Consider the following 27325-nt stretch of genomic DNA (forward strand, 5'->3'; position numbering starts at 1 on the left):
CTCAAATATAGGTATTTTACAAAGTAACTAGGCACTTTGTATTCAAATTATTTTAAGTAGAAAGTATTTATAAGAGGTAAAAAAAGAATAGAGTAACACTTGTCCTTTGTTATAAGGCTTCTAAATCTTGTATCTATCTACTTATGTTTATATGTGCCTAAGAAAATAACTAGAATGATACTTACCAAGCTATTAACCATATCTACTCTTACAGTACGAGTTTTGGTTAAGGATGGGAAATGTGTATGTTACTTAACTTCATTAAAAAGCTTAAAAGTGTGCAAAATAGGGCAATGAAGCTTGTTAAGAGCAGTCTGGAAAGAGAGGGATGAGAGATAGTAAGGGAATGGGTGAGTCCCATCAAAGCCCATTGTATGCACACAAAACACATCAAAATGAAACTCCCTGAACAGCTAATTGATGCTAACAAAAATGCAAAGAAAGCTTGATATGACTTTAAGCTTGTTTAATAATGTTGAGTGTCCTTTCAAAGAAAGAGACATCATTGTAGGGCACAAATTTTTATGGTTTCACAGTATTCCCTGCATTCGTGTTCTATAACAAATCTAGAAATAAATATTATCCTTCAATCGAATCCTGAGATGTCCCATCTAATTTCCTCATCAGTAAAACTGAAATTAGTAATAGGACCCATCTCATAGATCTTTTTGTGAGAACTGAATATATTAACATATGTGGAACTCTTAGAATAGTGTTTGCCTACATGAAACTATGTATATATTATTTTTAGTCCCCTCTTTTCTACCAAATTCTGTTCTTGCTACAATAATTCCAGTTTTTAGCTCTTACTGTATTATTTACTGCAATACTTTAAAAGAGATCTGCCTGGAAATGGAAAGAAGAGGTTTTTATTTTTTTTCCTCTGTTTTTTTAGTTATCTTTTCTTTTTGTCTAGTTTGTTCATTTTCCTGTCTTTAGGAGGGCAAAGGGAGGGGCACAGAGATGGAGGGGCAAAGGATGAGCAAATGCAGCAGTGGTACTCACTAGACATTATGTTGAAAATGAACTAGACAACTTGTGGGTGGGAATGGGAGGGAAAAACTGGGAGAGAGCAAGGGAAGGGGAGACACTGTCCAAAAAGAAATGTACTCTTTACTTGATTTATATAACTGTAATCTCTCTGTAATCACTTTTATAATAATAAAAAATTTTAAAGAAAAAACTTAAAAAAACAGATCTGCCTACCAACAAATCACTGTCTACTGTAATCCACTGTAGCACACAATTGGCAAACACAGTTCTTCTAGACTCATTCTTTATACAATAAGGAAAAAATTACTTTCTTGCTCCAGGCTCATTTTCTACCTCATTGTACCTTCCTTCTCACCAAATCAAATGATTTCTCTTTTCCTTACACATTCAGTCTCCTGGATTTATTCCATGTTCTTTCCTCCACTCAGAATAACTTTGCCAATTCCTATCTCTTCAAGTTCATAACTCAGGAAGTCTTAAGTCTTACAGGAAATTTCTCTCTTTTTTTTGGGGGGGGGGGGCGGGGTCTGGTCATAGGGCCTGAACTCTGGGCCTGGGCACTGTCCCTCAGCTCTTCAGCTCAAGGCCAGTGCTCTACCACTTGAGCCACAGCGCCACTTCCGGCTTTTTTTCTTTTTGCTTATGTGGTGCTGAGGAATGGAACCCAGGGCCTCATGCATGCAAGGCAAGCGCTCTACCACTGAGCCACCTTCCCAGCCCCAGGAAACTTCTCTTAAACTGTCAAGAGCATAGGGCATCTCACTCAAAAAAAAAAAGAAACCTTTCAAACTGGACATCTTATTATAGCTATCAGTCATACAAACATATACACTTATTTCAAATTAAGTAACTGTGTTTTTATTCTAAATTACAGTTTTCTTCTTTTTCTTTTTCTTTTTTTTTTTTGGGTCCAGTCGTAGGGCCTGAACTCTGGGCCTGGGCACTGTGCCTCAGCTCTTCAGCTCAAGGCTAGCACTCTACCACTTGAGCCACAGCGCCACTTCCGGCTTTTTTCTTTTTACTTATGTGGTGCTGAGGAATGGAACCCAGGGCCTCATGCATGCAAGGCAAGCGCTCTACCACTGAGCCACCTTCCCAGCCCTAAATTACAGTTTTCTTAACCTATGGTTTGGTTTCTACATTTGGCAGATGAATTACATCATAGGCCTTGTATAATGTGTTGAAAAAATTAAGAACAGAATGAAATAACTACTAGGGTTTTCTTGGATAATTGTTAAAAGGGTTGGAGACAGCATAAAATCAACTAGAATACCTAGCAATTATCAGATATACATTAAACAGATGTCATTATTTTCCCTTAAGAACCATTTCTAGGCCTGCTAGGATGGAGCAGCACTTATGGGGATTGACCCTGGGGGATTCTGTTTGAGGCCAACCTGAGCTATGTATCAACCCTGTAAAAGGAAGGAAAGGAGGGAAGAAGAGGGCAGAAAGGGAAGGAAGGAGCCAGAGGAGGAAGGGAGAGAGGGATGGTTTCCTGGGTGTGTGCTCTCATGTCCTATACAACAGTGGCTGACATGTACCGAGGGCTTACTGCAGATCAGGCATTGGGATAAACATCTTGAATGTCCTTTGCATGCATTCTCTTACAGCCCAAGAATCATTATATTCAGTGGGCAGTTGAAGAGATGTGGGCAGGATAGTAGATTAGAGGCATCTATCATTTTGGCTTTGTGAAGGGAGACGATCTTTGGTAACACAAAAAGAGATGAAATTTTCAAAAGAGAAACTGTGGAAGAGAATCCTGGAATCATGAAAGAAGAAGCAGAAAGATAGAAAAGCACAGAGAAACCAAGTTACCAGAAGAAAAGCAGTGAAGAATTCCAAGTCCATCTCCAGCAACCTGGGAAAGGGAAGGGAAGCTGAAGACTCTATTATAAAGTAAAACAACCAGTCTTGGTAACATGGCCAATTCTAGCCACAAGACAAGCCCACTCACCTCACAAGCTTTAATCCCAGTACAAGGATTTATAAAACAGCAACCACTCCTGTATAAGCTAACAGTGAAGAAAAGCGCTCTGTCTTTCCCTTTGTCTCAGAGGCCAATAGTAAGACACCATCTTGAGTATGGCTACTGTTGGGGACCTCAGGGTAAGAAGTCTTGGAGCACTTTGCCATAGAGTCTGGGTATGAGATGGCCACAGAAGATTGATAAGGACAGACCAACAGAGCCCTCTAGAAAATTTTAAGGGGTATGGAGCTATGCTGGCAGCTTGGACAGAACAGAATGCCAGCAAGGGCAACATAAATGCCTGCAACCAGGGAGCTGGTAGTTTGGACACCAACAGCAGCTCAAAGGCAACTTACTTACCAGAGGCTACTCAAGACACCTGCCAGAGAAGAATGATGGGCGTGTGATTCTGTTTAGAAACATGCAGAATGGAAGCCCGTAGGTATGAATCCATGGCCTGAGAGCTAGAAAGCCTTGAGCCCAAGGCTTCCTAAGAAAGATTCCAAGGCATGCCCCCTGGCACCATGTATTGACTGCTCAGTAGGTCAGAGCTCCCCACTCCAGTCCCTCCAACTCTCCTGATATCCACAGCCTCTGGCACCCCATAGAGAAGTGAAAATAGACACACAGACACACACACAGACACACACACACACACACACACACACACTTCTATATCTACATCTAAGTCTATCTACAGAGAGAAAACCAATCAAAATTTCTTATTTTGTTTTCTATATGGGGAAGGAGGAGGAGGGGGAAAGGAGAAGGGGTCAAGAGAAAAGGAAAAAGAAAAGAAAAACAGAAAGGAAAGGGAAAGGAATTAGATGCCTACACCTACCCAGGATCACTTTGAAATGCTAATTTCAGCTGAATAGGAAACTGAATCAAAGTTTGACCTTTCCCAGTGACAAGGCCAATGTTAATGTGAATATATATTTTTTATAAAGAAGTGCAATTAAGACTGAATCAGGCCTGGGAATGTGGCTTAGTGGTAGAGTGCTTGTCTAGCACACATGAAGCCCTGAGTTCCATTCCTCAGTATCACAGAAACAGAAAAGGCTAGAAGTGGCACTGTGGCTCAAGTGGTAGGACACTAGCTTTGAGCAAAAAGAAGCTCAGGGAGAGTATCCAGGCCCTGAGTTCAAGGCCCAGGACTGGCCAAAATAAATAAATAGATAGATAGATAAATAACACACACACACACACACACACACACACACACACACACACACACACGCCACACTCATTTCTTAAAGCCAAGTTCAAAGTATCAACTCTTTGATAGGTGCCATTTCTTCTTAGTGCTAAATGAAAAATATTACTTGAAAAGTGTATTTAAAAAACTGAATCCCGGGGCTGGGAAGGTGGCTCAGTGGTAGAGCACTGTCTTGTATGCATGAGGCCCTGAGTTCGATTCTTCAGCACCACGTAAGCAGAAAAAAAATCCAGAAGTGGCACTGTGACTCAAGTGGTAGAGCGCTAGCCTTGACCTGAAGAGGTGAGGGACAGCGCCCAGGCCCAGAGTTCAGGCCCACAACCGGACCTCCCCCCACCAAAAAAAAAAAAAAAAAAACTGAATCACTCATCCTTTACTTTCATCTGGGAAAAGAGGTTTGTCAAGAGTTCAAACTCTGTTTTCCAATTTCAACCTTTATGTGTTACAAACACAAGTGCCTTAGAACTTAAGTGAGTAAAACCAATTTGGCTTATAATGTAAGCTATTTTCTTGAGTTACACTCATTTGAAGGTTCAGTTAACAATGCAACAGATTAGTTTTTAAATAGGCCGAACCACATTAAAACAATACAAACCTGCATCTAATTGTGTATTGTCTATAGAGAAACACAGTTCTTGTGCTATTTAATTACAATACTGAATGCACCACTTCAAAGTGAAGAGGTATTAGGTAAGAAAATACATTTCTTCACTTTAAATGTTTTAAGGATTTTTTTAAAAAGAAATCACTACCTATTGCTATTGAAAAAACTGTACTAAGTAAGCTTCCTTATACCACTTCCAAAAGATGATTTCAACATGAATCGACAGAAATAGTTTCTTAAAGTAGGTCATCACTATAGCAACCTGTGGGCAGTGTAGTATACTCCCATCACAATGACCTACTTTCTAGTCTGTGCTAGAAGAGCTTTATATAACTAGTATTTCTAGTTCTGTCTATTAAATAGTCTAAAAAAGGCAATGGCAAGATACAACATAATCCTACTGCTGAAAACAAGGCATTATGAATTAACATCTATCATACACAGAATAAAGCCATCTGGGTCTGTACTTCCCATCTTATCCTACTCTTCTAGAATAGCTAGACCAACCAGAACAACTTCTCGCAGACCCTACAAACATAAACTAAAATCATTAAAGCCCCACAGAAAATACTCTTATCCTACACACAAAACATGAATAGAGTTTAATTTAGAAAAAAAAAATAAGGTCCTAGATCTGCTATCATAAAGAAAAAGATGGAGAGTCTTGGGCTGGGAAGGTAGCTCAGTGGTAGAGTGCTTGCCTTGCATGCATGAGGCCCTGGGTTCGATTCCTCAGCACCATATAAGCAGAAAAAGCCAGAAGTGGTGCTGTGGCTCAAGTGGTAGAGGGCTAGCCTTGAACTGAAGAGTTGAGGGACAGTGCCCAGGCCCAGAGTTCAGGCCCCATGACCGGCAAAAAAAAAAAAGATGGAGAGTCTCAGTGATAAACCAAAGTTTAAACTATATTAGAAATTTTAGAAGTACAAATAGCAACTTGTATCTCTACACATTCATTAATGCTATGTTTTTCTGGTTTGTAAAAAAAAATGTTAGTGCTTGGCTGGGAAGGTGGCTCAGTGGTAGAGCACTTGCCTTGCATGCCTGAGGCCCTGGGTTCGATTCCTCAGCACCACATAAGCAAAAAGAAAAAAAGCTGGAAGTGGCGCTGTGGCTCAAGTGGTAGAGCGCTAGCCTTGAGCTAAAGAGCTGAGGGATAGTGCCCAGGCCCAGAGTTCAGGCTCCACGACCGGACCCAAAAACAAAAAAAACAAAAAAAAAAGTTAGTGCTTTCTTTTTATACGATTGTCAACTGTGATATATATTTTTCCAAAAGAGAATAATTTAATGTGTGATAGTCAAAATACATATTTTGAAGGAGAATTTTATACTTGCCAGACACTAAATCCCAAGGACCTGTACAATGACACAGTTATTTTTATGACAAATATTTTGCAATACTTTCTCCAAGTCCTAAAATAAAAATCATAAGTCAAATATATCCACAGGCACAATTTAAAAAAACTAATATAGTCCTCTGTAACATATAAGAAAAAATCAAAAGGGGGCTGGGAATGTGGCTTAGTGGTAGAGTGCTTGCCTAGCATACATGAAGCCCAGGGTTCAATTCCTTGGTACCACACAAAACAAAAATAAATCAATAAAAATTTTAAAAAAGAAAAATGAAATAAAAGTCATAATAAATTTATTGTTCAATTTTGTGGCAGGGTGTGTGCCACCACTTTTTATTTTTATTTATTTTTTTACTTTTCTGAGATGGAGGAGAGGTTTAGGCAAAAATGTCAAGGAAGTGGTGATGGCAGAAAGGGACCATGATTTTATAGCTGCTGATAGGCCACTGGATTGTCATCTAAGATCACACTTGCAGAGCTGGGAACATGGCTTAGTGGTAGAGTACTTGCCTACCATGCATGAAGACCTGGGTTCGATTCTCAGTACCACATAAACAGAAAAAGTCAGAAGTGGCACTGTGACTCAAGTGGTAGAGTATTAACCTTCCTTGAGCAAAAGAAGCTTAAGGACAGTGACCAGACCTGAGTTCAAGCCCCAGACTGGCAAAAAAAAAAAAGATTACACTTGCATAGTACTTTCCAATGTTGAGACAACTGGTGATATACAGAAGTTCAATAAATATCTATCTAGTGATTCACCAAATAAATAAATGAATGAGGTCAGGAGAAAGGGATTTTATAGATTTGCTATTCAGTGAAGAAACATGAAATAAAAAGAATATTCTTTGTCTCTTTTGCTGTGAACCTTATATAAGTTACATCCTATACTACAAGGTGTCTAATTTTTTTGTGGGGGTGGGAGGGGGTCAGTCCTGGGGCTTGAACTTTGGGCCTGGATTCTGTCCCTCAGCTCTTCAGCTCAAGGCGAGCACTCTACCGCTTGAGCCACAGACCACTTCTGGTTTTCTGGTGGTTTACTGGAGGTAAGAGTCTCACGGACTTTCCTGCCTGGGCTGGCTTTGAACCATGATCCTCAGATCTCAGCCTCCTGAGTAGCTAGGATTACACTAGGATTATAGGTGTGAGCTACCAGTACCTAGCTTCTAATTTTTTTTAAATAATGGAATCTGAAAGTTATCAATCTCAGAATAGCAATGAAATAAAACATTTAATCTGGCCAGGCACCAGTGGCTCACACTTGTAATCCTAGCTACTCAAGAGGCTGAGATCTGAGGATCCTGGTTCAAAGCCAACTCATACAAGAAAGTCTGTGATACTCTTATCTCTAATTAACCACCAGAATACTGGAAGTGGAGTTGTGGCTCAAAGTGGTAGAGTGCTAGACTTGAGTAATAAAGAGCTCAGAGACAGTGCACAGGTCCTGAGTTCAAGCTCTACAACAAACAAAAGAAAAAGAAAGGGCTGGGAAGGTGGCTCAGTGGGAGAGTGCTTGCCTTGCATGCACGAGACCCTGGGTTCGATTCCTTAGAACCACATAAGAAAAAAAAAACAGAAGTGGCGCTGTGGCTCATGTGGTAGGGCACTAGCCTTGAGCTGAAGAGCTGAAGGACAGCGTCCAGGACCAGAGTTCAGGCCCCATGACTGGACCAAAAAAAGAAAGAAAGAAAGAAAAATCTAAAGTAGGTGGTAGCAGATCACACCTCTAATCCTAACTACTCAGAGGACCGAGGTTCAAAGCCAGCTTGGGCTGAAAATAATTATGAGATTCTATTTCCAAAATAATCAGTTAAAAAAAGCAGAGCTGGAGGCATGGCTAAGTGATCAACAGCTGAGCAAAACAAGCTAAGCAAAGGCAAAGCCCTGACTTTAAAACCTGGGTACCACCACCACCACCAAAAAATTAATCTGGTGTTTCTGACTCCAAACCTGTGCTCTTTACTCTAGATAATACTACTTTCCTACAAAACATGTAATTCATGAATTGTTTTAGAAAAACCCATGACAGCTTTAAGAATGTAAAGATGACTATGATGTAGTACACCATCGGTATCCATTGATACATGGTTCCACAGAGGTAACTTCTGAGGAGAAGTGTGAAGGCTCTGGATACCTAGTTAGCACAGGTGCTCAGGGGGATGCTTGGCTCACCTTTCTCTATAATGTCCACTAAAGACATGCCACCTTTTACCAAACGTGCAACTGTTACTTTTATCACATAAAGTAAGCACATTACATGTTCCTTTAGGCTTGGAGAGACTACCATAACTTGTACTTTGCTGAGGAAACAATGGAAGAGAGGAAGAGCTTATTTGGTCCCTGGTTTCAGTCCCCTTGGTTCCACTGCTTCTGGGCACATGTGTGGTAGAGCAAGGGGGCCCATCTTGAGGCCAACTAGGTAACAAGCAAAGATGTTTAGGACAAAACACACCCTTCTACCCTCCCAGATATATATCCCTCCTTGCCACCTACTTCATCCAACTGGTCCTTACCTCCTGGTTTCCACCACTTCCCAATAGAATAGTGTCATCAAATTATGACACTGTCAATGGATGAATCCTACTCATGAGGTTCATGCCCTCTGGATCTAATCACCTCTCAAGAGTAATAGCTGGGTGCCGGTGGCTCACATCTATAATCCTAGCTACTCAGAAGGGTGAGCTCTGAGGATTATGGTTCAAAGCCAGCCTGGGCAGGAAAGTCCGTGAGACTCTAATCTCAATAAACCACTAGAAAACCATAAGTGGCATGTGGCTCAAGCAGTAGAGCGCTCGCCTTGAGCTGAAGAGCTGAGGGACAGCGCCCAAGCCCAGAGCTCAAGCCCCATGGCCAACCAAAAAAAAAAAAAAGAGTATCACCAGCTATATAGTACAAGCCTTCAGTATATGGGCCTCTGGGACATATCTAAACCACAACTGGCAGGCATGTAAATGTAGACAGAAGAGTTTAGTGCTTTTTTGCTGTGGCAACAAACTACTTCCAAATTTACATAGTATAAAACAAGTACAGCTTATTTCTTACTCATGCTATATTGAAGATCAGCTAAGACATTTGTCTACTCATATTTAACAGCTTAAGGCAGGTCACAGGCAGAGTAAGACTTTTAAAAAGCATAAACTTGGGACTGGAAAGGTGGCTCAGTGGTAGAGCGCTTGCCTTGCATGCATAAGGCCCTGGGTTCGATACCTCAGCACCACATAAGCAAAAAGAAAAAAGCCGGAAGTGGCGCTATGGCTCAAGTGGTAGAGCACTAGCCTTGAGCTGAAGAGCTGAGGGACTGCCCAGGCCCAGAGTTCAGGCCCCATGACCAGACCCAAAAAATAAATAAATAAATAAAAATAAAAAGCATAGACTTCAGTGTTGGGAATGTGGCTTGGTGGTAGAGTGCTTGCCTAGCATGCATGAAGCCCTGGGTTCGATTCCTGAGTACCACATACACAGAAAAAGCCGGAAGTAGGGCTGTGGCTCAAGTGGTAGAGTGCTAACCTTGAGCAAAAGAAGCTCAAGGACATTGCTCCAACCCAGAGTTCAAGCCCCATGACTGGGAAAAAAAACAACAAAACATAAACTTCCTCCAGGAAGGGATAGTGAATAATGGTAAACAGTAATAACTTCAATCACAATATCTAAACCTGGGTGTTTTTGTACCATGTGATGAATTTTATTACAAACGGTGTATTATGACAGCATAGAAGAAACCTAAATGTGTGGAAGAGCTGGGAAAGAGGACAGTGGAAGGTGAAGGAAAGCCAACACCTGAGCCATGTTTAGAATAAACAGGTGTCAATATGGAGGATGAAGCAGGAAAGGGCAATCCAAGGAGAGAAAACTACGCTGAAATCAAGGAAACTCATAAAGCCGTTGGCAGTGGGAGAAGGCTGCTAGGAGAATGACTATAATTATACTTATTAAAGTGTCTATTTTCCCCAACCCATTTGAAAATGCATTTAAAATCAATGTCAGATGAAACCTGCCATCAAGTGCTGCGGATAGAACACTGGGTTAAGATCGCTTATCAGAAATAACCAATAATAAATGGACAATAAACAAGTACAAAAGAAAACCTCTTAGAATAATTCACTGGGCTGCCCAATAAGAAAAAAGGCTCAAGAGGTAAGCCCAAGTCAGCTTTAGCCCCGAGGATTTCTACAGAGCCCTAGAAAATTTGAGCTTAATCCAGGTTGAGTAAGAGAGAAGATAAAACCAAAGTCCATCCAAAGTAAGGGAGCTAATAATAGACCTTCAATGCAAAGCCTAGGTTTCCAGAAGCTCTATTTGAAATTTAAATATAAATAAGATATGAATCTTACATTATCAATTAAACAGATGCAGGAAAAAATGGTTAACAAAAATGAAATTTCCACTTAGCTTCAACAAATGAGGACTAAAAGGTAACTTCTTCAATCTGAAAATGCATACGGAAAACATATTCAATGGTGAAATGTCGCTAGTATTTCAGGAATGAGAAGAAGACACGGACTCTGTTTATTACTACTGTCTACTCAATCTTTTTTTTTTTTTTTGCCAGCCCCAGGCTTGAACTCAAGAGTCTAGGAGCTGTTCCTGAGCCTCTCTCTACTCAAGGCTAGGGATCTACCACTTGATCCACAGTGCCACTTCCGGCTTTTTCTGTAAGAATCTCACAGACTTTTCTACCTGGGCTGACTTCAAACTGCGATCCTCATATCTCAGCCTCCTGAGTAGCTAGGATTGCATGGGTGAGCCACAGACTCCTGCAGTCACTTTTTAAACTTTATTGTGGTTGATGATGATGACGATGATGATGATGATGATTTTGTGGTGTTGGGGACTGAATCCAGGGATTTGAGTGTGTGAAGCAAATGCTCCACTACTGAGATGATGATGGTGATGATGATGATGATGATGATGATGATGATTTTGTGGTGTTGGGAACTGAACCCAAGGATTTGAGTGTGTGAGGCAAATGCTCCTCTACTGAGCTACATTCTCAGCCCATCTCTACTCAATCTTCTACTAGAGGCCTAACCAGTGTAATGATAAAAAAGAAAGAAATTAAAGATAGCTGGGTGTTGATGGCTCATGCCTGTAATCCTAGTTACTCAGTAGGCTGCCATCTGAGGATCATGGTTCAAAGCCATCCTGAGCAGGAAAGTCCCTGAGACCCTTATCTCCAATTAATCACCAGAAAACCAGAAGTGGTGTTGGGGCGCAAAGTGGTAGAACGTTAGGCTAGAGACAAAGAGCTCAGGGACAGTGCCCAGGCCCTGAGTTCAAGCCCCAGGACGGACCAAAAAGCAAAGCAAAACAAAACAACAAAATCAAACCAAAAAAAACCAAGACAGGCTGGACATAGTAATTGTAATTACAGCTACTTGGGAAGTAGAGACAGAAACATCATGGTTTGAGGCTAACCTGGGCAAAACAGAGCCAGATTCCACCTCAAACAATAAACTGGGGACATTGCTTAAGCCACAGATACTTACTTAGAGCTAGCATGAAAGCCCTGAGTTCAAACCCCAGTACTGCCAATAAACAAATGGGAAAGGAAGAAACAAAACCATATTTGAAGATAATAGAGTACACTAAGAAAATCAACACAGACAAAAATTAGACTATTGAGCAATATTAAAATAATCAAAAACTATTAAAATTATTGAGTTCTGATGGGTTAAAAATTATTTAACCTCTGGAATCAAATTGCACTAATATACTCTATGTAATTTATGCCTGTATCCTCAAAAATCAGATAGAGCTATTTATACTCTAGAAATCTTATTCCTTGTTAATTTTAGCAATCCCTGTATCATTACTCAATCAGAACAGGCCCAATCTAGTAAGATACACTTCTAGGCTTTAAAGGATTTATACACAACTAAATAACATCTGTCTAGCATGCGTTTAAAAGCACATTGTCCTAGATCTTTGTGTAATCCTTTACCAGAATTTAGCAATCTTATTTGAAATTTTTATCACGTATACTAAAAATGCTGAAAAATTATTTTACCTTTTTTGATCTCACACAAAGAAATATTTAGGTCTGTCTGATGTTTAGCAAATGATTAAGAGTTTTCTCTAGGGATAGTACTACAATGCAACAGTCTTTCCAAAATTTATTGAGGGACCATTCTGTCTCAAATATGATTGTGGACCTTGGTGATAAACAAAAACCAAGTTAAATACTTGCAGTAACAGTTTGCATGGTATGTGGCCATAATCACAATACTGTTATTATATCAGACACTACTCTAAGCTCTTTACCTGTCTGTACTTTCTCCATTTCCAGATGAGAAGACTGAAGCATATAAAGGTTAGGAAATTTTCCTAAATTCCACATGAATAGTAAAGGGGCAATGTCAGGATACCCATTCTTCTTGGCTTAAATTCTAACTCTTGAACCACTACATTATATTTCAGTGGTAATAAGTTCTATAAAGAAAACAAAAACTGGGCTGGGCACCAGTGGCTCATGCCTGTAATCCTAGCTACTCAGGAGGCTGAGATCACGGTTCAAAGCCAGCCCGGGCAGGAAAGCCCATGAGACTTTAATCTCCAATAAACCACCAGAAAATTGGACATGGCACTGTAGCTCAAGTGGTAAAGTGCTAGCCTTGAGCTGAAGAGCTGAGGGACAGCGCCCAGGCCCAGAGCTCAAGCCCCACAACTGACCAAAAAGAAAAAAAAAGAAAACAAAACAAAAACTGGGTGGAGGGATATAGGGGTGCTTATAATTTTACCCAATATGTTACTCATCTTTACAGTTGAGACACTGGTACATCAAATATTCAAGGTAATTCAATGTAGAAAGTAAAAAGATCTATTTTAGCTCACAGTTTTGGAGATTTCACTCTAAAACTGTTGCTTCTAGCTGTGTGGAACAGCAGCAAATCACAACAGAAATGTGTGGCTGGACCGAAATTCTTCACCCTATGACCCAGATCAGAAGCAAGAAAGAGGAAGAGGCCAAAGGGGCCAGGGTGCTGTCATAATCCTCTTCAAGGGCATAGCCCCCAAATAACCTGAAAACCTTCCACTAGCCACCTCCACCTTCTGAAGTCTCAGGCTGGGGACAAGGGCCTTTTGGGTGCATTCCAGATCATGGCATATATGCCATGACACAATTACAGAAGGATTTCTTGATATCCCATTTGAAACTGCTCATTCAAACACCTCCTTCTGAGGTCACCTCAGACCATCCCAATCTCAGTTAATAATGATTCTACCTTCAGAGACTCAGGATAAGGTTTCACCTATTTGGTCAGAATAGAATGGCTTATGCTGTAGTATTAATTCCCAAATCAGTGGCTTCACAAGGTACATTTTTATCTTGCCCTGTATTGAGTTCACTGTAGTTCTAGGTACTCATCATCTAGATGGTGACTTTATCATTCTGGTTGCTTAATCTTGTGGCTCTGTAATATAAACACAAGAAGCCTCTTCCGCAGTAGGGGGCGAGCCCAAAAAGTACACAAGGAGCTTTGCACTGACTCAGCTAAACTTTTCTTCACACAACTCATTGGCCAGAATTAGGTGCCATGGCTTTCACAGACTACAAAGGGAGTTGAGAAGTAAACTCTAGCCTAGGTAAGGAAAAAATAACTGGATACCACAACAGTCTTGATCTCTCTTTCTTTCAAGTACCACATGTAAAACTATGGCTTCTTTCAAAATATAGCTGCTGCTACTATAGACTACCACAGACTGGGGCAAATATAAAGGTGCTTGTTTGGCTCATGGGTCTGGAGGCTGGGAAGTCCAAGATCAGAGACAGGGATGGTAAATATTAGTGAAAGCCTTCTTGCTGTTCTAATGTGGCAAAGGAGCAAATAAGACAGAAAGAAAAGCTGGGCTGAGCTCATCTGGGGAGGCAAATTCCCAAAGTAACTCATTTCTATGATACAGCTTTAATTAATTCATGAGGGAAACACCTTCACAACCTAATCACCTCTTAAAGGTTCTTTTGGGCCAGGCACTGGTGGTGGCTCATGCCTGTAATCCTAATTACTCAGGAGGCTGAGATGTGGCTCAAGTGATAGGGCACTAGCCTTGAGCACAAAGAGGCTCAGAGACAGCACCCAGACCCTGATTTCAAGCCCCACAACTCACGGGGCCGGGGTGGGAGGATTCAACCTCTTAATACTATCACAAAAGGAGTTAAATTTAGGTTTGGAGAGGACATACAAACCAGAGAAATATATTACATATAATAAGTATACCAAAGATAGGTAAAAATTAAATGAAGTCAGGACCTGTGCTGTTGGAAAAGTGGCAAAATCATTGATTGTGGGACTACTAGTGCCCTATAGGGACTGTGACTGACTGCAGAAGATCCAATGAGTATTTCAAAGGTACTAGTGGAAAACTCTGACCTTTCCCAGTAATCCTGTCAAAAGACTATGTATTATATTAAGCAAATGATAAACAAGTAAATAACAATTCTATCTTTTATGAGTAAAAGATCGTAACAAATTTTAGAAAATTACTTTGAAATGAATATGAAAATATCACACATGGGGCTGGGAAGGTGGCTCAGTGGTAGAGCACTTGCCTTGCATGCCTGAGGCCCTGGGTTCGATTCCTCAGCACCACATAAGAAAAAAGAAAAAAGCCAGAAGTGGCGCTGTGGCTCAAGTGGTAGAGCGCTAGCCCTGAGATGAAGTGCTGAGGGACAGCGCCCAGGCCCAGAGTTCAGGCCCCACGACTGGACCCCTCCCCACCCCAAAAAAATCACACTAAAGAGACTGTGGGCTACAACTATAAAAGCAATTATAGAAATAATTAAGGATTCCTATGTACCTAAATGCTGAAAGGGAAACAGAGGGGCCAGGCACTGGTGGCTCATACCTGTAATCCTAGCTACTCAGGAGATTGAGATCTGAGGATCACAGTTCAAAACCGGCCCAGGAAAGTCTGTGAGATTTTTTTTTTTTTTTTTGGGTTGGTCGTGGGGCCTGAATGCTGTCCCTCAGCTCTTTAGCTCAAGGCTAATGCTCTACCACTTGAGCTATAGCACCACTTCTGGCTTTTTCAGCTTATATGGTACTGAGGAATCGAACCCAGGGCCTCATGCATACAAGGCAAGCACTCTACCACTGAGCCACCTTCCCAGTCCCAAGTCTGTGAGATTCTTATCTCTAATTAACCACCAGAAAACAGGAAGTGGCACTGTAGTTCAAAGTGGTAGAGTGCTAGCCTTGAACAAAAAAGATCAGGGCAGCACACAGACCCTAAGTTCAAGCTCCATAACCAACCAAAAAAAAAAAGAAAAGAAAAAAGAAAAGCAGAAGGGCTGGGGGCATAACTTGTGGCAGAACACCAATCTAGAAAGGCCCTGAGTTCCAAAAATGAAAACGAGAAGAAGAAAGACTAAAAGTTAATAGGCTAAAAATATATTCTATTAAATATAATAGGCTAAACAGCTTTTCAGTAGGATAGCTGCATTTCAATTAGATAGACTACAGTAGATAAGACAGGAATAAAAATAACAAGAGCCATTAATATGTCACAATCCGCCCCCCCCCCCCAAAGAAGCTCAATAAGGCTGGCTTTCTGAAAAAATACTTAACTTATATGCAACGAAATTCATCAAGACAAATGAAAAAAGACATAAATAAGCAATATTAAAATAAAAAGGGCAAAATGAGTATAGATGCTACATATATTTAAATTACATATAAAATGTTACATGGATTCCAATTTCATGTAATAACATAGGCTATTTAGATCACTCTTCTCACTAAAACAATAAAAATATTGACAGAGATATAGGAAATAACTTCTAAAAGCATCTAAGAACTGAGAATATCAGGAATTAACAAAACAAAGGCTAAGTAGAACATATAATCAGCGAAGCTCAATAGTATTTTGTTGATGTTTATTTCACTCTTTAAATTATTATTGTTCACGTTTGCTGGTCCTGGAACTTGAACTCAGAGCCTTTTTGTGCTTAAGGTTAGTGCTCTGCCACTTGAGCCATAATGCCACTTCCAGCTTTTTCTCAATAGTTTATTGGAGTTAAGAGTCTCACATCCTCAAAGTTTAATTTCATTAAAGTCAAGGGAAATTTACACACTCATTTTTTTCTGGCCAACTTATTATCTTTTTTGGCTTCCAAAATGGTAGCTCCAAAGCAGTAGTAGGGTAGGGGGTGAGACCATTTGGAGAAGCACTGACTGCACTGACTCATCTACAAGTCAACGGAGTTGGGCATGGGGAGACAGCAAACCACACTGAAGGAAGACACTTCCATTTGTCAATATCAGATCAGAGAAAATCTAATCCACTAGATAGAAAGGGTATTCATATTCTTTTTTTTCTGTTGCTGCAATACTTTTTCTGTTAATTCTTATATCTTATAGTTTCTTTAAGTCTTTCCTTCAGTCTATTGCTATGATTGCACAGGGAATTGATGAGTTCAGCTCATGGACTGCTAACAGTTTCTCAATTTCTGAGAGACTATGAGTTCCTCAAATCCTGTTTGTTCACAGCTTATATATGACTTCCTCAGAAGCTTTAATTCCTCCTGACCACCAACATGAAAGTGGCTGGTGTAAGGGCTGGGAAGTTGGCTCAGTGGTACAGCGCTTGCCTTGCATGCCTGAGGCCCTGGGTTTGATTCCTCAACACCACATAAGAAAAAAGAAAAAAGCCGGAAGTGGTGCTGTGGCTCAAGTGGTAGAGTGCTAGCCTTGAGCTGAAGAGCTGAGGGACAGCTCCCAGGCCCAGAGTTCAGGCCCCACGACCGGACCAAAAAGAAAAAAAGAAAGTGGCTGGTTTAGAATTTCCGATGGTTACCTTACTTTTCTCAAATCCTTCTTGAATCCTTTGGTAGGTATGGTATTCGCAAATTCATTGAACTACAGTCTGTGTAAGACAGAAGTCTTTCTAGCACAGTTCAAACACAGACTAATAATGTAGAAGTACCAAAACAACAGCCAGCTGGATAGGAGAGATCTCTGGCCTGCTAGTCTAAATTCCATTGCCAGCTGCAAATAAGTGTCCCAAATCTAAACATTTTCTTCTTACTATTTTAGATTTTAGCATGTAATACTTCTCCACAACTGGAGCTTGGATCCAAATGAGAAAACACTGGCAGGTGTTTCCACATGGCTGGGGAGGAGAAAAGGCATGCCTTCTCTATTTTGTTTGGTTTTACAAGCACCTCTGTGGACAGTGGTTTCGATGGCTGCAATATGCAAGGCAGACAGAAGGGGAAACCTAGGATCTGTCCAATACAGAAAGTCTAAAGGCAGATGCCCCAAGATCTTAAATATCTCTCACCCTCCTCCACATCGTGTGGTTGAGGGTGCCTTTCCATAAGGCAGAAAAGGAGGGGAAAGGGGAAATAAAAGAAAAAATACATAAGCTATAAAAAAGTATTAACCAATTCTTGGGTGGATTTGTAGCCCAAATTCAAATCATCTGTGTGATGTAACCTCAAAGTATATATTTACTTTTTTGAATTAAAAAAAATTATTGGGGGCTGGGAAGGTGGCTCTGTGGTAGAGTGCTTGCCTTGCATGCATGAGGCCCTGGATTTGATTCCTCAGCACCACTTAAGGAGAAAAAGCTGGAAGTGGCACTGTGGCTCAGGTGGTAGAGTGCTAGCCTTGAGCTGAAGAGCTGAGGAACAGCGCCCAGGCCCAGAGTTCAGGCCCCATGACCGGCAAAAAAAAAAATTATTGTTACTATAAAAGTGATGTACAGAGGGGTTAGTTACATAAGTCAGGTAATAAGTACATCTCTTCTAAGCATAAATGTAAAGTGCCCTGTAATGGTAGTGACTCTAATACTTCCAACAAGAAAGGAACCTTTATTTAGTTTTCAGGAAGTTACCATAGATGAATTTTCAAAGACAATAAGAACAACTTCAAAGTAGTTGTCAGATAGGGGTAGATGCCAAATAACCTTTAAAGGTGCAATAATGGAAACTAGAAGATGCTAGGTATTGTTTTTAAATAAGCTGAAAACAAACCCAGCAACCTAGAATCCTACATTCATCAAAACATCTTTCAAGAATTAAGACAATCATGCACATATTGTAATACAAGATAAAAGTCTTCAAAAGTGTCTCTAAAGGAAAAATTTAAATTATATGTTTCAGGCAGAAGTAAAAGTGATTATCGATGATTGTCAGGTATGCAAAAAAAAAAAAACTAAAGCAAAAAGTCACTGGATTAGATGCCTTCCAAGTGTTTACAATACAGCAGGGAAAACAGTTATATAAGCACGTAACATCCTGCAGAAAACATCATACAATACTTGTGATGCTTCTGTATGCAACAATAAAAAAATCTAAACTAACTAAACAAAAATGAAGATGGTGGGGTTGGGAAGGTGGCTCAGTAGTAGAGCGCTTGCCTTGCATGCATGAGGCCCACATAAGCAAAAAGAAAAAAGCCGGAATTGGCACTGTGGCTCAAGTGGTAGAGCGCTAGCCTTGAGCTGAAGAGCTGAGGGACAGCCCCCAGGCCCAGAGTTCAAGCCCCACGACCGGACCCCCCCCCCCAAAAAAAAATGAAGATGGTGTAAAGAAAATCCAATAAAATACCATAGAGAAAGAATTCCAGGTGCTTGCCACATAGTAAGCATAAACGATGTATGATGGTACAGTGTTTAGGTATGTGTGCCTCAAAGATTCATGTGTGCTGGACGAGGTGTGTTTTGTACCTGTACATCTCTTGACAATTTCATCATTGATTTCTTTCTTTTTTCTTTTTTTTGTTAATCATGGGGCTTGAACTCTGGGCCTGGGCACCCTGAACTCTTCAGCTCAAGGCTAGCACTCTACCATTTAAGCCACAGCGCCACTGCCGGTTTTCTGGGGATTAATTGTAGATAAGAGTATCACAGCCAAGCCGGGCTCTGGTTGCTCATGCCTGTAATTCTAGCTACTCAGGAGGCTAAGATCTGAGGATCACCACTCAAAGCCAGCCCAAGCAGGAAAGTCAGTGAGACTCTTATCTCCAATAAACCACTGGAAAACCGGGTGGCGCTGTAGCTCAAGCGGTAGAGCGCTAGCCTTGAGCTGAGGAGCTGAGGGACAGCGCTCAGGCCCAGAGTTCAAGCCCCACGACTGACAAAAAAGAAAGAGTCTCTCAGACTTTCCTGCCTGGGCTGGCTTTGAACCATGATCCTCAAACCTCAGCCTCCTGAGTAGTTAGGATTACAGGCAGGTGTGAACCACCAACACTGAGCTTAATTTTTTTTTTTTTTTTGTCGGTTGTGGGGGCTTGAACTCTGGGCTTGGGCACTGTCTCTCAGCTCTTCAGCTCAAGGCTAGTGCTCTACCACTTGAGCTACAAAACCACTTCTGGTTTTCTGATGGTTTATTGGAGATAAGAGTCTCACAGACTTTCCTGCCCTGGCTGGCTTTGAACCGTGATCCTCAGATCTCAGTCTCCTGAGTAGCTAGGATTACAGGCGTCAGCCACCAGCGCCTGACTTAATTTTTTTTATAAAAGAAAAACTGTATCCAAGCTAGGCACCAATGGCTCAAGCCTGTAATCCTAGCTACTTGGGAGTCTGAAATCTAAGGATCTTGGCTCAAATCCATCCATGCAGATTAACCAGTAAAAAGACAGAACTGGAGGCATGGATCACATGGTAGATAGCCATAAGCAAGAGATCAAGGTTTTGTACAAACTCTGATACCAATACTCAGACAGAGAGAGATTTGTATCTGGTCATGTAACTGAGTCATCTTATTACTGTAATACTTTTTCAATTCTTCTGAATGTCAGGTATACAATCATATCACCTAAAAATAGGCATAATTTTACTTCTCCACTTTTATACCTCTTATGTGCCATTAGTACCTCTGGCACTATAATGGTGATAATAATGATGGCCAGCATTTTTATCTTGCTCCAGACTTTATGGAAGTAAATTTTAAGCATTACAAGACATAGGCTATTGAGCATCTATTTCTGGTTTCACTAGGTCTTACCAAAAATGGATGTTGCATTTCATCAAATATCTTCAGAAAATGAAATATTATTTATTTCTATGAATATGCAATTAGTTATTAAGTTTGTGTTAATACATTTCCTGTACTAAATTATTCATTTTCAACAATGAGATAGGTTAACCTTTTAAAATATTTCTGCAGTGTATTTGATAAATCTCTACATGGCTTCCTCTTATTCTTTTAGTATGGTCATAAAGATCTTTATATATAAATGAAAATGTAAGTGATTTAGAAAAACTAAAAATTTACATTATCTCAGCTTTGGATGGGAAAGGCCTTTTGAAGTTTATCACTAGTGATACAGAGTAAAAATTTGGGTACAAAAAACTTAAGACAGGGCTGGGAATGTGGCTTAGTGGGAGAGTGCTTGCCTAGCATGCATGAAGCCCTGGGTTCGATTCCTCAGTACCACATACACAGAAAAAACTGGAAGTGGTGCTGTGATAGCTTTGAGCAACATAAGCTCAAAGACAGTGCCCAAGGTCTGAGTTCAAGCCCCAGGACTGGCAATAAAATGAAATAAAACCTTAAGACACACATATGTTTTTCTTTTACTTTTTGAAATGGAGTCTTGTTATGTTTCCTGAGTTGGCCTTGAATTCTGTACTCAACTGATCCTCCTTCCTCTGCCTCCTGCATAGCTAAGAATACATTATGAGTTATCAAGGACAACTAAAACTCATAAAGACTCATTTATTTTTCTTCCTAGCCACCTACTTTGCTTTCTCATTACTTCTCTAAATTTTAATTATCATCTTTCAAATATTATTTCCAATTACATCTACACCCCCAATCCAACTTTTCTTCCTAGAATTTGGAGTTCTTTGAATGACTCTTCCTTTCTGTTGGTACTTGTAAACTAACCATACCTGCACATCTTGCTCTTACGTTAATGTTAATGCATTTAAAAGCTTATCATAGTGAAGTAAGGAGGTCAGGTCTGGACGGTGCCATACTGGCTACATTGTGGGGTCTGGCATCTTGTCTTCATGCTGGGGGAAGGGACCCCACCAGCCCCAACCCCCCACCCCCATCACCTGCCTCCCAGGTAATGGGCATGCCCAGATCTCTGGAGGCAGGGGCAGGCACTTGGCTGATAGGTTACTGAATCTGTCAGTCCAGTGCCTGGAACTGGGAATTTCCAGTGGATCTGCCCCCTGTACTGACCTATTTAGGCCAGGATCAGCCTAGCCACCAGGACTCCATGCCATGTGTGTCTCCTTGATCATGTCCTGTCTCCTGGCTTCTGGCTTGTCTCCAGGCATCATGGCATTCCAATTCAGCTCTCTGCTGAAGCTGAATTGGCTTGCTGGTATTGTTTTTATTTCTTTCCTCTTTAGCATGTTTCCTAGCTGTGTTATGTGTATTTGCATGTTGCAGGCTTTTGTAACAATGGACGGCCTGCGTCCTGTTAACTGAATAATAAAGATTCCAATATTATATATTTTAAACTGTGACTATCTGGGATGATTCACCTTACAACAATAGGAGCTCCCAAACTAGCCTTTTTGTTATGTCTCCTCCTTCCTGTGATCTCAAAATGAGTAATCACTGGCTCCTCCTCTTCTCAAACATCCCATATATGTCACAAACCTCACAAAGGCCTTTTCAGAACTACCCTTTTATTCAATCTTCCTTAATATTCTCACTGTTTCACCAAATGATGATCTCATCACAAAACCTATTAATCCTAAATACTGTAATAATTGCCATGAAAAGCTTGGCTTTTCATTACACCTGTAATTCTAGCTACTCAGGAGACTGAGATCTGAGGATCATGGCTCAAAGCAAGGAAAGTACATGAGAGTCATTGCCAATTAAACCACCAAAAGGCTGAAAGTGATAGATTGCTAGCCATGAACAAAAAAGCTCAAGTGCAATTCCTAGGCCCTGAGCTCAAGCCCCAGGACCAGTACATACATACAAACACACAGATACGCTCCATGAGAAAAAAAAAAGTTAAGAGATAAAGAGCTAGGAGGTGGGAGTAAAGGTACTCATTTCCCAGAGATGGTTATAAAAGGCCTCTCCAAGGGTATTAAAAGGGATGAGCCATACTAAAGTCTGAGAAAATAATGTCCCAAATTAGGAAAGGGACCTGGATCCACCAGCGAATCTAGAAAATGAATACTCAGGAGGCTGAAATCTGAGGATCACAGTTCAAAGTCACCCGGGCAAGGAAGTCCATGAGAATTATCTCCAATTAACCACCAGAAAACCAGAAGTGGTAGTGTGGCTCAAATGGCAGGGTGCTCTCCTTGAGCTGAAGAGCTCATAGACAGCACCCAGGCCGGGTTCAAGCCCCATGACACACACACACACACACACACACACACACACACACACACACACACACACGTGTGCGCGCACTCGCGCACACAGCAGAAGTGAAGGAAGACGTGACATTGTCCAAAACAAAATGTACTCTTTACTTGACTTATGTAACTATAACTTCTCGGCATATCAATCACCTTTCTTTATAATAACCATAAAAAATTTAATGTGGACAATTTAGGAGGCTTTTGCCTAGCAGACAGCCATACAGTCTCACTGAGCTCTCACTGAATGTGTTAGAGTGAATAAATGATACGGAAATAACCTAGCCAAGATCAGTTCCCACTTGGCAGCCTTGTTTTAGGGTGTCCATCTATTTTCTGCACATTCCACTTGAGGTACTACAGTCCAATTGATCTGGCTCCACTAGGCACATAACTCCACCTAAGACCATTTGAGGCTCCTAATGATTGATTCAGAAATTGGACTCAGCTACTAAAACGCCACAAGACTTTTGCTTGCTGTCTGGAGTAAAGGCATATACTTTTTACTACTACAACTGATACTGTCATTGCTGTGTTTTACCACCAGAGGACAGACTGAGAAGCCAAGGCAGAGTAAGTAAAGTTCAGAGACAAAGAGAAAAGTCTGATCATAGTGACATCTTCTCAGACCTCAACAAATGTCTAAAGCCAGTCTCCCTAAGATGGCTCCATTATGCCTGCTAATTATCTCTCTTTTTGCTTAAGTATGTTTGATTCATGCAACCAATCAACAACCAAAGTTGTTGCTATCCTCATTAGTGTCAGACTACTGTTTCTTTCCTAAGCCCCCTGAATGCCAGGCTAAGGAGTCTGGGAATTACCCTAGAGCCAATAAGGAAATAAAGTCATTTAAATATGTATTTACTGACCTCAGAATATCCTAACTTACAAAAAAGTGAGCTACTACTACACGAAAACACTGAGTCTTGAACAACCACTTCAAAAAGCTTTTGCCTAAGATAATATCTGAGCACTATGGAGAAGATTATGAAAGATCTCCAAAGGCTGAATCTAATTTTAAACCTTCAGTCCTCCTCTTAGTTCACTTAGCAGCAGCACTGGACACAGACAAAACTCTCTCTCCACCTTTAAGTACTTGCTTTACATGGCTTCTGTGACACTAGACTTCTATCTTTTCTTCTTACTTCACTGGCAAGCAACTTTAGAGTGATTTATGCTCATTCTTCTATAGTTGCCAATTTTAAAGCATTGTCTCTTTTTTCTATTTATACTCTTTTATTTGTTTGCTTTATGTTCTCCAATGTTGGAAGTGGAATTTAGGGCCTTATGCATACTAGACAAGTACTCATACGATTCTCACACAGTCTTGTGGCTCCCTGGACTGTTGGCTTCAATGGGGTGGGGATTTGAGGATACTTTGTTTATACTAAATCCTTCACAAAAACAGTGTCCGGGATGTAGAAGATGTTTCCCAAATACTTTTTTGATGAATGGTTGTGTGAATAGCATGGCTTTATACAAAATTTATAAAATGATGTTTATACTACTGCTTACATCTTTATCCTGAGCTCCAGACATATCCAGCTGCCTATGTGAGATCTCCAGATGGATGTCTAAAACATCTCAAGCTTACCAAATTCCAAAAGAGAACACCAACCACCCTCTCAAAGGCTTCTCATTGGTTTAGTGAAGCAAGCATAGTTTTAGCCTCACACCCAAGTTTCTGAAATGATCTCTCTTTTATTTTACATTATAGCGCTATCTATCCAATCTGCCAACAAATTCTGTGTATTCTGCCTTCTGAACAGGAACTGAGTACTTGTTTTCATCTTTACCATTACCATTACGAGCCAAGCCACTCTCATTTCACCTGCAAAGAGTGATCTTCCCACATCTTGTCTTTTTTTTTTTTTTTTTTTTGCCAGTCTTGGGGTCTGAACTCAGGGCCTAGGCACTGTCCCTCAGCTTCTTTTGCTCAAGGAAGGTTAGTTAGCACTCTACCACTTCAGCCACAATGCCACTTCTGGCTTGTGGTACTGAGGAATCAAACTCAGGGCTTCATGCATGCTAGGCAAGCATTCTACCACTAAGCCACATTCCCAGCCCTACATCTTGTCATTTTTACTTGGGATTCAATTTGTCTTCAGAACCACAACTGGGGAGCTTTTCAAATTGAAGTCTGATTATGTCATTCCTCTGTTTCTAATCCTGTAATAATTTCCACTTCACTTAGTGACAACACAAATCCTAACAGTAGCTGATAAAGTTCTATACTATCTGTCCCTATCACAAGTCTTACCTTGTCACCTACTGCTTTTCCCTACTCACTGTGCTCCATTCATACTGACTTCCTTGTAAAGGCCAAGCTCATGGTCCTGAAGTCCTCTGTGCCTGGCTTATTCTCGCCTTGATATCTGCACCCATCAACCTCCTTACAGTCTGCTATCACCTCCTCTGTGGTGGCCTTTACATTGAGCAATGTATTTAAAATTGCAGCCATTGGGCTGGGAATGTGGACTAGGGGTAGAGTTTTTGCCTAGCATGCATGAAGCTCTGGGTTCAATTCCTCAGTACCACATAAACAGAAAAAGCCAGAAGTGGCACTGTGGCTCAAGTGGTAGAGTGCTAACTTTGAGCAAAAGAAGCTCAGGACAGTGCCCAGACCCTGAGTTCAAAGCCCAGGACTGGCAAAAATAAATAAAACAAAATTGCAGCACTTTTCTCCTGATCTCTTTATCTATTTTTCTTTACAGCACTTACACCTAAATACTACATACATTTTACTTTCTAGAACACACACCAGAAAAGGACAGGCTTTTACTCTGCTTATTCACTGCTATCTCCCTGACACTTCAATCCATGTGTGAATTAACACTTATTATCACTATGAAGGAATAAGAGTCTGACAAATTAATACTTTCATTTCACGCCGTCTGGTTTTCTAGCAAATGATCACAAACCTTCTCTAGAATTTCTTCCAGTTTTTCTGATCCCTAGAAGGATTTTCACTTTGCCTAGAAAGAAAAACTGTGCTTTGTCTTGTCAGCCACAAGGAGGAGTTGAGAAGAGGAGCTCAGCCCAAGAGACCAGTTAAAGCTTTCCCCATGCTTTTCCTATAGTAACCTCAAGGGGGAAGAAAACTGGATTTGGAGCCGACCGTAATGAATGAATTTTTTTTTCCTCCCTACTCTCAGTTACCTACACACACACACACACACACACACACACACGTTAAACAGCATAATCGTTTCGTGTGCCACAAAGAAGTCACTGAAATCAATCCCCAGGCCACTCCGGATTGGGCGGCGGACGGGGGTAGGGTGTAATCTTCCATGGCACCACCACGAAGTCACCACGGATGGAAGCGGAGTTCTTGTTAGTGTTACGAACTTGCCCGGGGAAGGCCAAGGGGTGTCTCGATCATCCGTGCTCTTTGGCCTAGAGAACTATTAAATCATTTCCGTGTAATATTCACAGCACCTACCACCCCGAAAAACAGCCGAAGCAAGGCGATCTTACGTCTCAAAGCCTCCAACTTCGGCCAATCCCCCACCCCCCTAGAATCCATCCAACACCCGATTCCTGAAGCCAGGGGTCGACCTCTGGCTCCCCACCCCGTCACCCCCACAACCCACCCCACGCGAGCTTTCCACTCACCGCCACCTGTTGATGCCCACGTTGGAGGATCCGGCGAACCAGGGATCGAGGATGTAGACGCAGCGGATGGTGTCGGCGCCCTGGATGCACTCCTTCAGGGCGGGGTTGTCGTGGAGCCGGAGCCCCTTTCGGAACCAGTGCACCGCGTTCACCCCCATGCCCGGGGCGCGGCGGCTCACCGCCGACTTCCTTCCCCGGAGAGACTCAAGCCAGGAGGGTCGGGCTCATAACAAACGGCCGCGCTTCCAGGAGAACCGCCCGCACGCCGGGAGCCAGGAAGGGGCGGCCGCGGGCGTGGGGGTCTCGGGGCCCGGTGGTCCTCAGGAGGGGACCGCCCCCGGCGAGGGCGCCCCGGGCGCGATGAATGGAGGGCTCCCAGTCCGCGGGTGACGCCCTTTAGGACCCGGCGCCCGCGGCCCGCGCCCGCACCGGAGGCATAACTTGCGAGGCCCGGGACCCCCGAAGCGCCGGCGAGTCCCAGCAGCCGGAGCCGCCACGACGGAGGTTCGTCACGGTAACCTCGCCCCGCCGAAGCGGCCCGCGACGACAGAACGGCCCTCCCGCGGTGAGTCACCCCGAGCACCCGCGGAGGACTCTGCCGCCGTTAGGCCACGCTGCCTCTCGGCTCGGGACCCGGAGCCCAAGGACGGAGGGGCAGAGACGGTGGTCGATGCGGCTGGACGGCTGCCGGCCGGTGACCGCTCCCGAGGCTGTCCGGGTGACTCCGCCACCGCCGCCGCCGCCGCCGCCACCGCCGCCGCCGCCGCCGCGTCAGCGATCTCGGCCCCGCCCCCGGCTCCTCATTGGACCACGCGCCGCCCACGTGACCCCCGGCACCTCACGTTTCTGAAGTGTGTTTACTACACGGACTCTGCCGGGGCGATCGGCTCGCGCTTAGGGCTCTTTCACTAAGGCAGCAGCCGCTGAGGCTCACACCGTGTCAATCCTTGCCCAGGCGCTGGGGTTCCCTGCCTCAGCTCCTTCCCTCGAGTCACCTGTCGCAGTCTCCTAGAAGCACTCGCGGTCCTCGCAGGCCCCGAGCCCAGAACGGAGAGGCGGGGGAGGGAGCCCCGCCCCTGGGGGCTGTGAGCGGCCGCCATTGGTGGGAGCTCGCTGAGACCCGGATGAGCACGGGGATGTGGGGAGCTCGCGGGCGCGCGCTCCGCTTGGGAAGGCGCGCGTGCGCTCTGGCGGCGTTCCAGCGGGACTGAGGGGACGTGCGGGCGCGCGTGCGTGAGCTCTGGGGCGCTGGGGATTCCTCCACGGGGAGTTAGGAGGGGCCCTGG

The 27325-nt window shown here is 42.4% G+C and overlaps 1 protein-coding gene across 3 annotated transcripts in view; it reads right to left on the minus strand.

Moving 5' to 3' along the window:
• Positions 1 to 27007, minus strand: part of Cry1 (cryptochrome circadian regulator 1) — a 46329-nt gene extending 19322 nt beyond the window's left edge. The window contains exon 1 of one of the 3 annotated variants that reach the window (XM_042693161.1): positions 26040 to 27007. In XM_042693161.1, the coding sequence (XP_042549095.1) occupies positions 26040 to 26197 (158 nt within the window). In that variant the 5' untranslated portion in view covers positions 26198 to 27007. The remainder of the gene's footprint in view (positions 1 to 26039) is intronic. The other 2 variants (XM_042693160.1, XM_042693162.1) reach the window with 2 other exon arrangements.
• Positions 27008 to 27325: the final 318 nt, after the last annotated feature.

This window comes from Dipodomys spectabilis, unplaced genomic scaffold (genome assembly GCF_019054845.1).
Source record: "Dipodomys spectabilis isolate Male_0828 unplaced genomic scaffold, ASM1905484v1 ptg000163l, whole genome shotgun sequence".
In the NCBI taxonomy this organism is placed as follows: Eukaryota; Metazoa; Chordata; class Mammalia; order Rodentia; family Heteromyidae; genus Dipodomys; species Dipodomys spectabilis.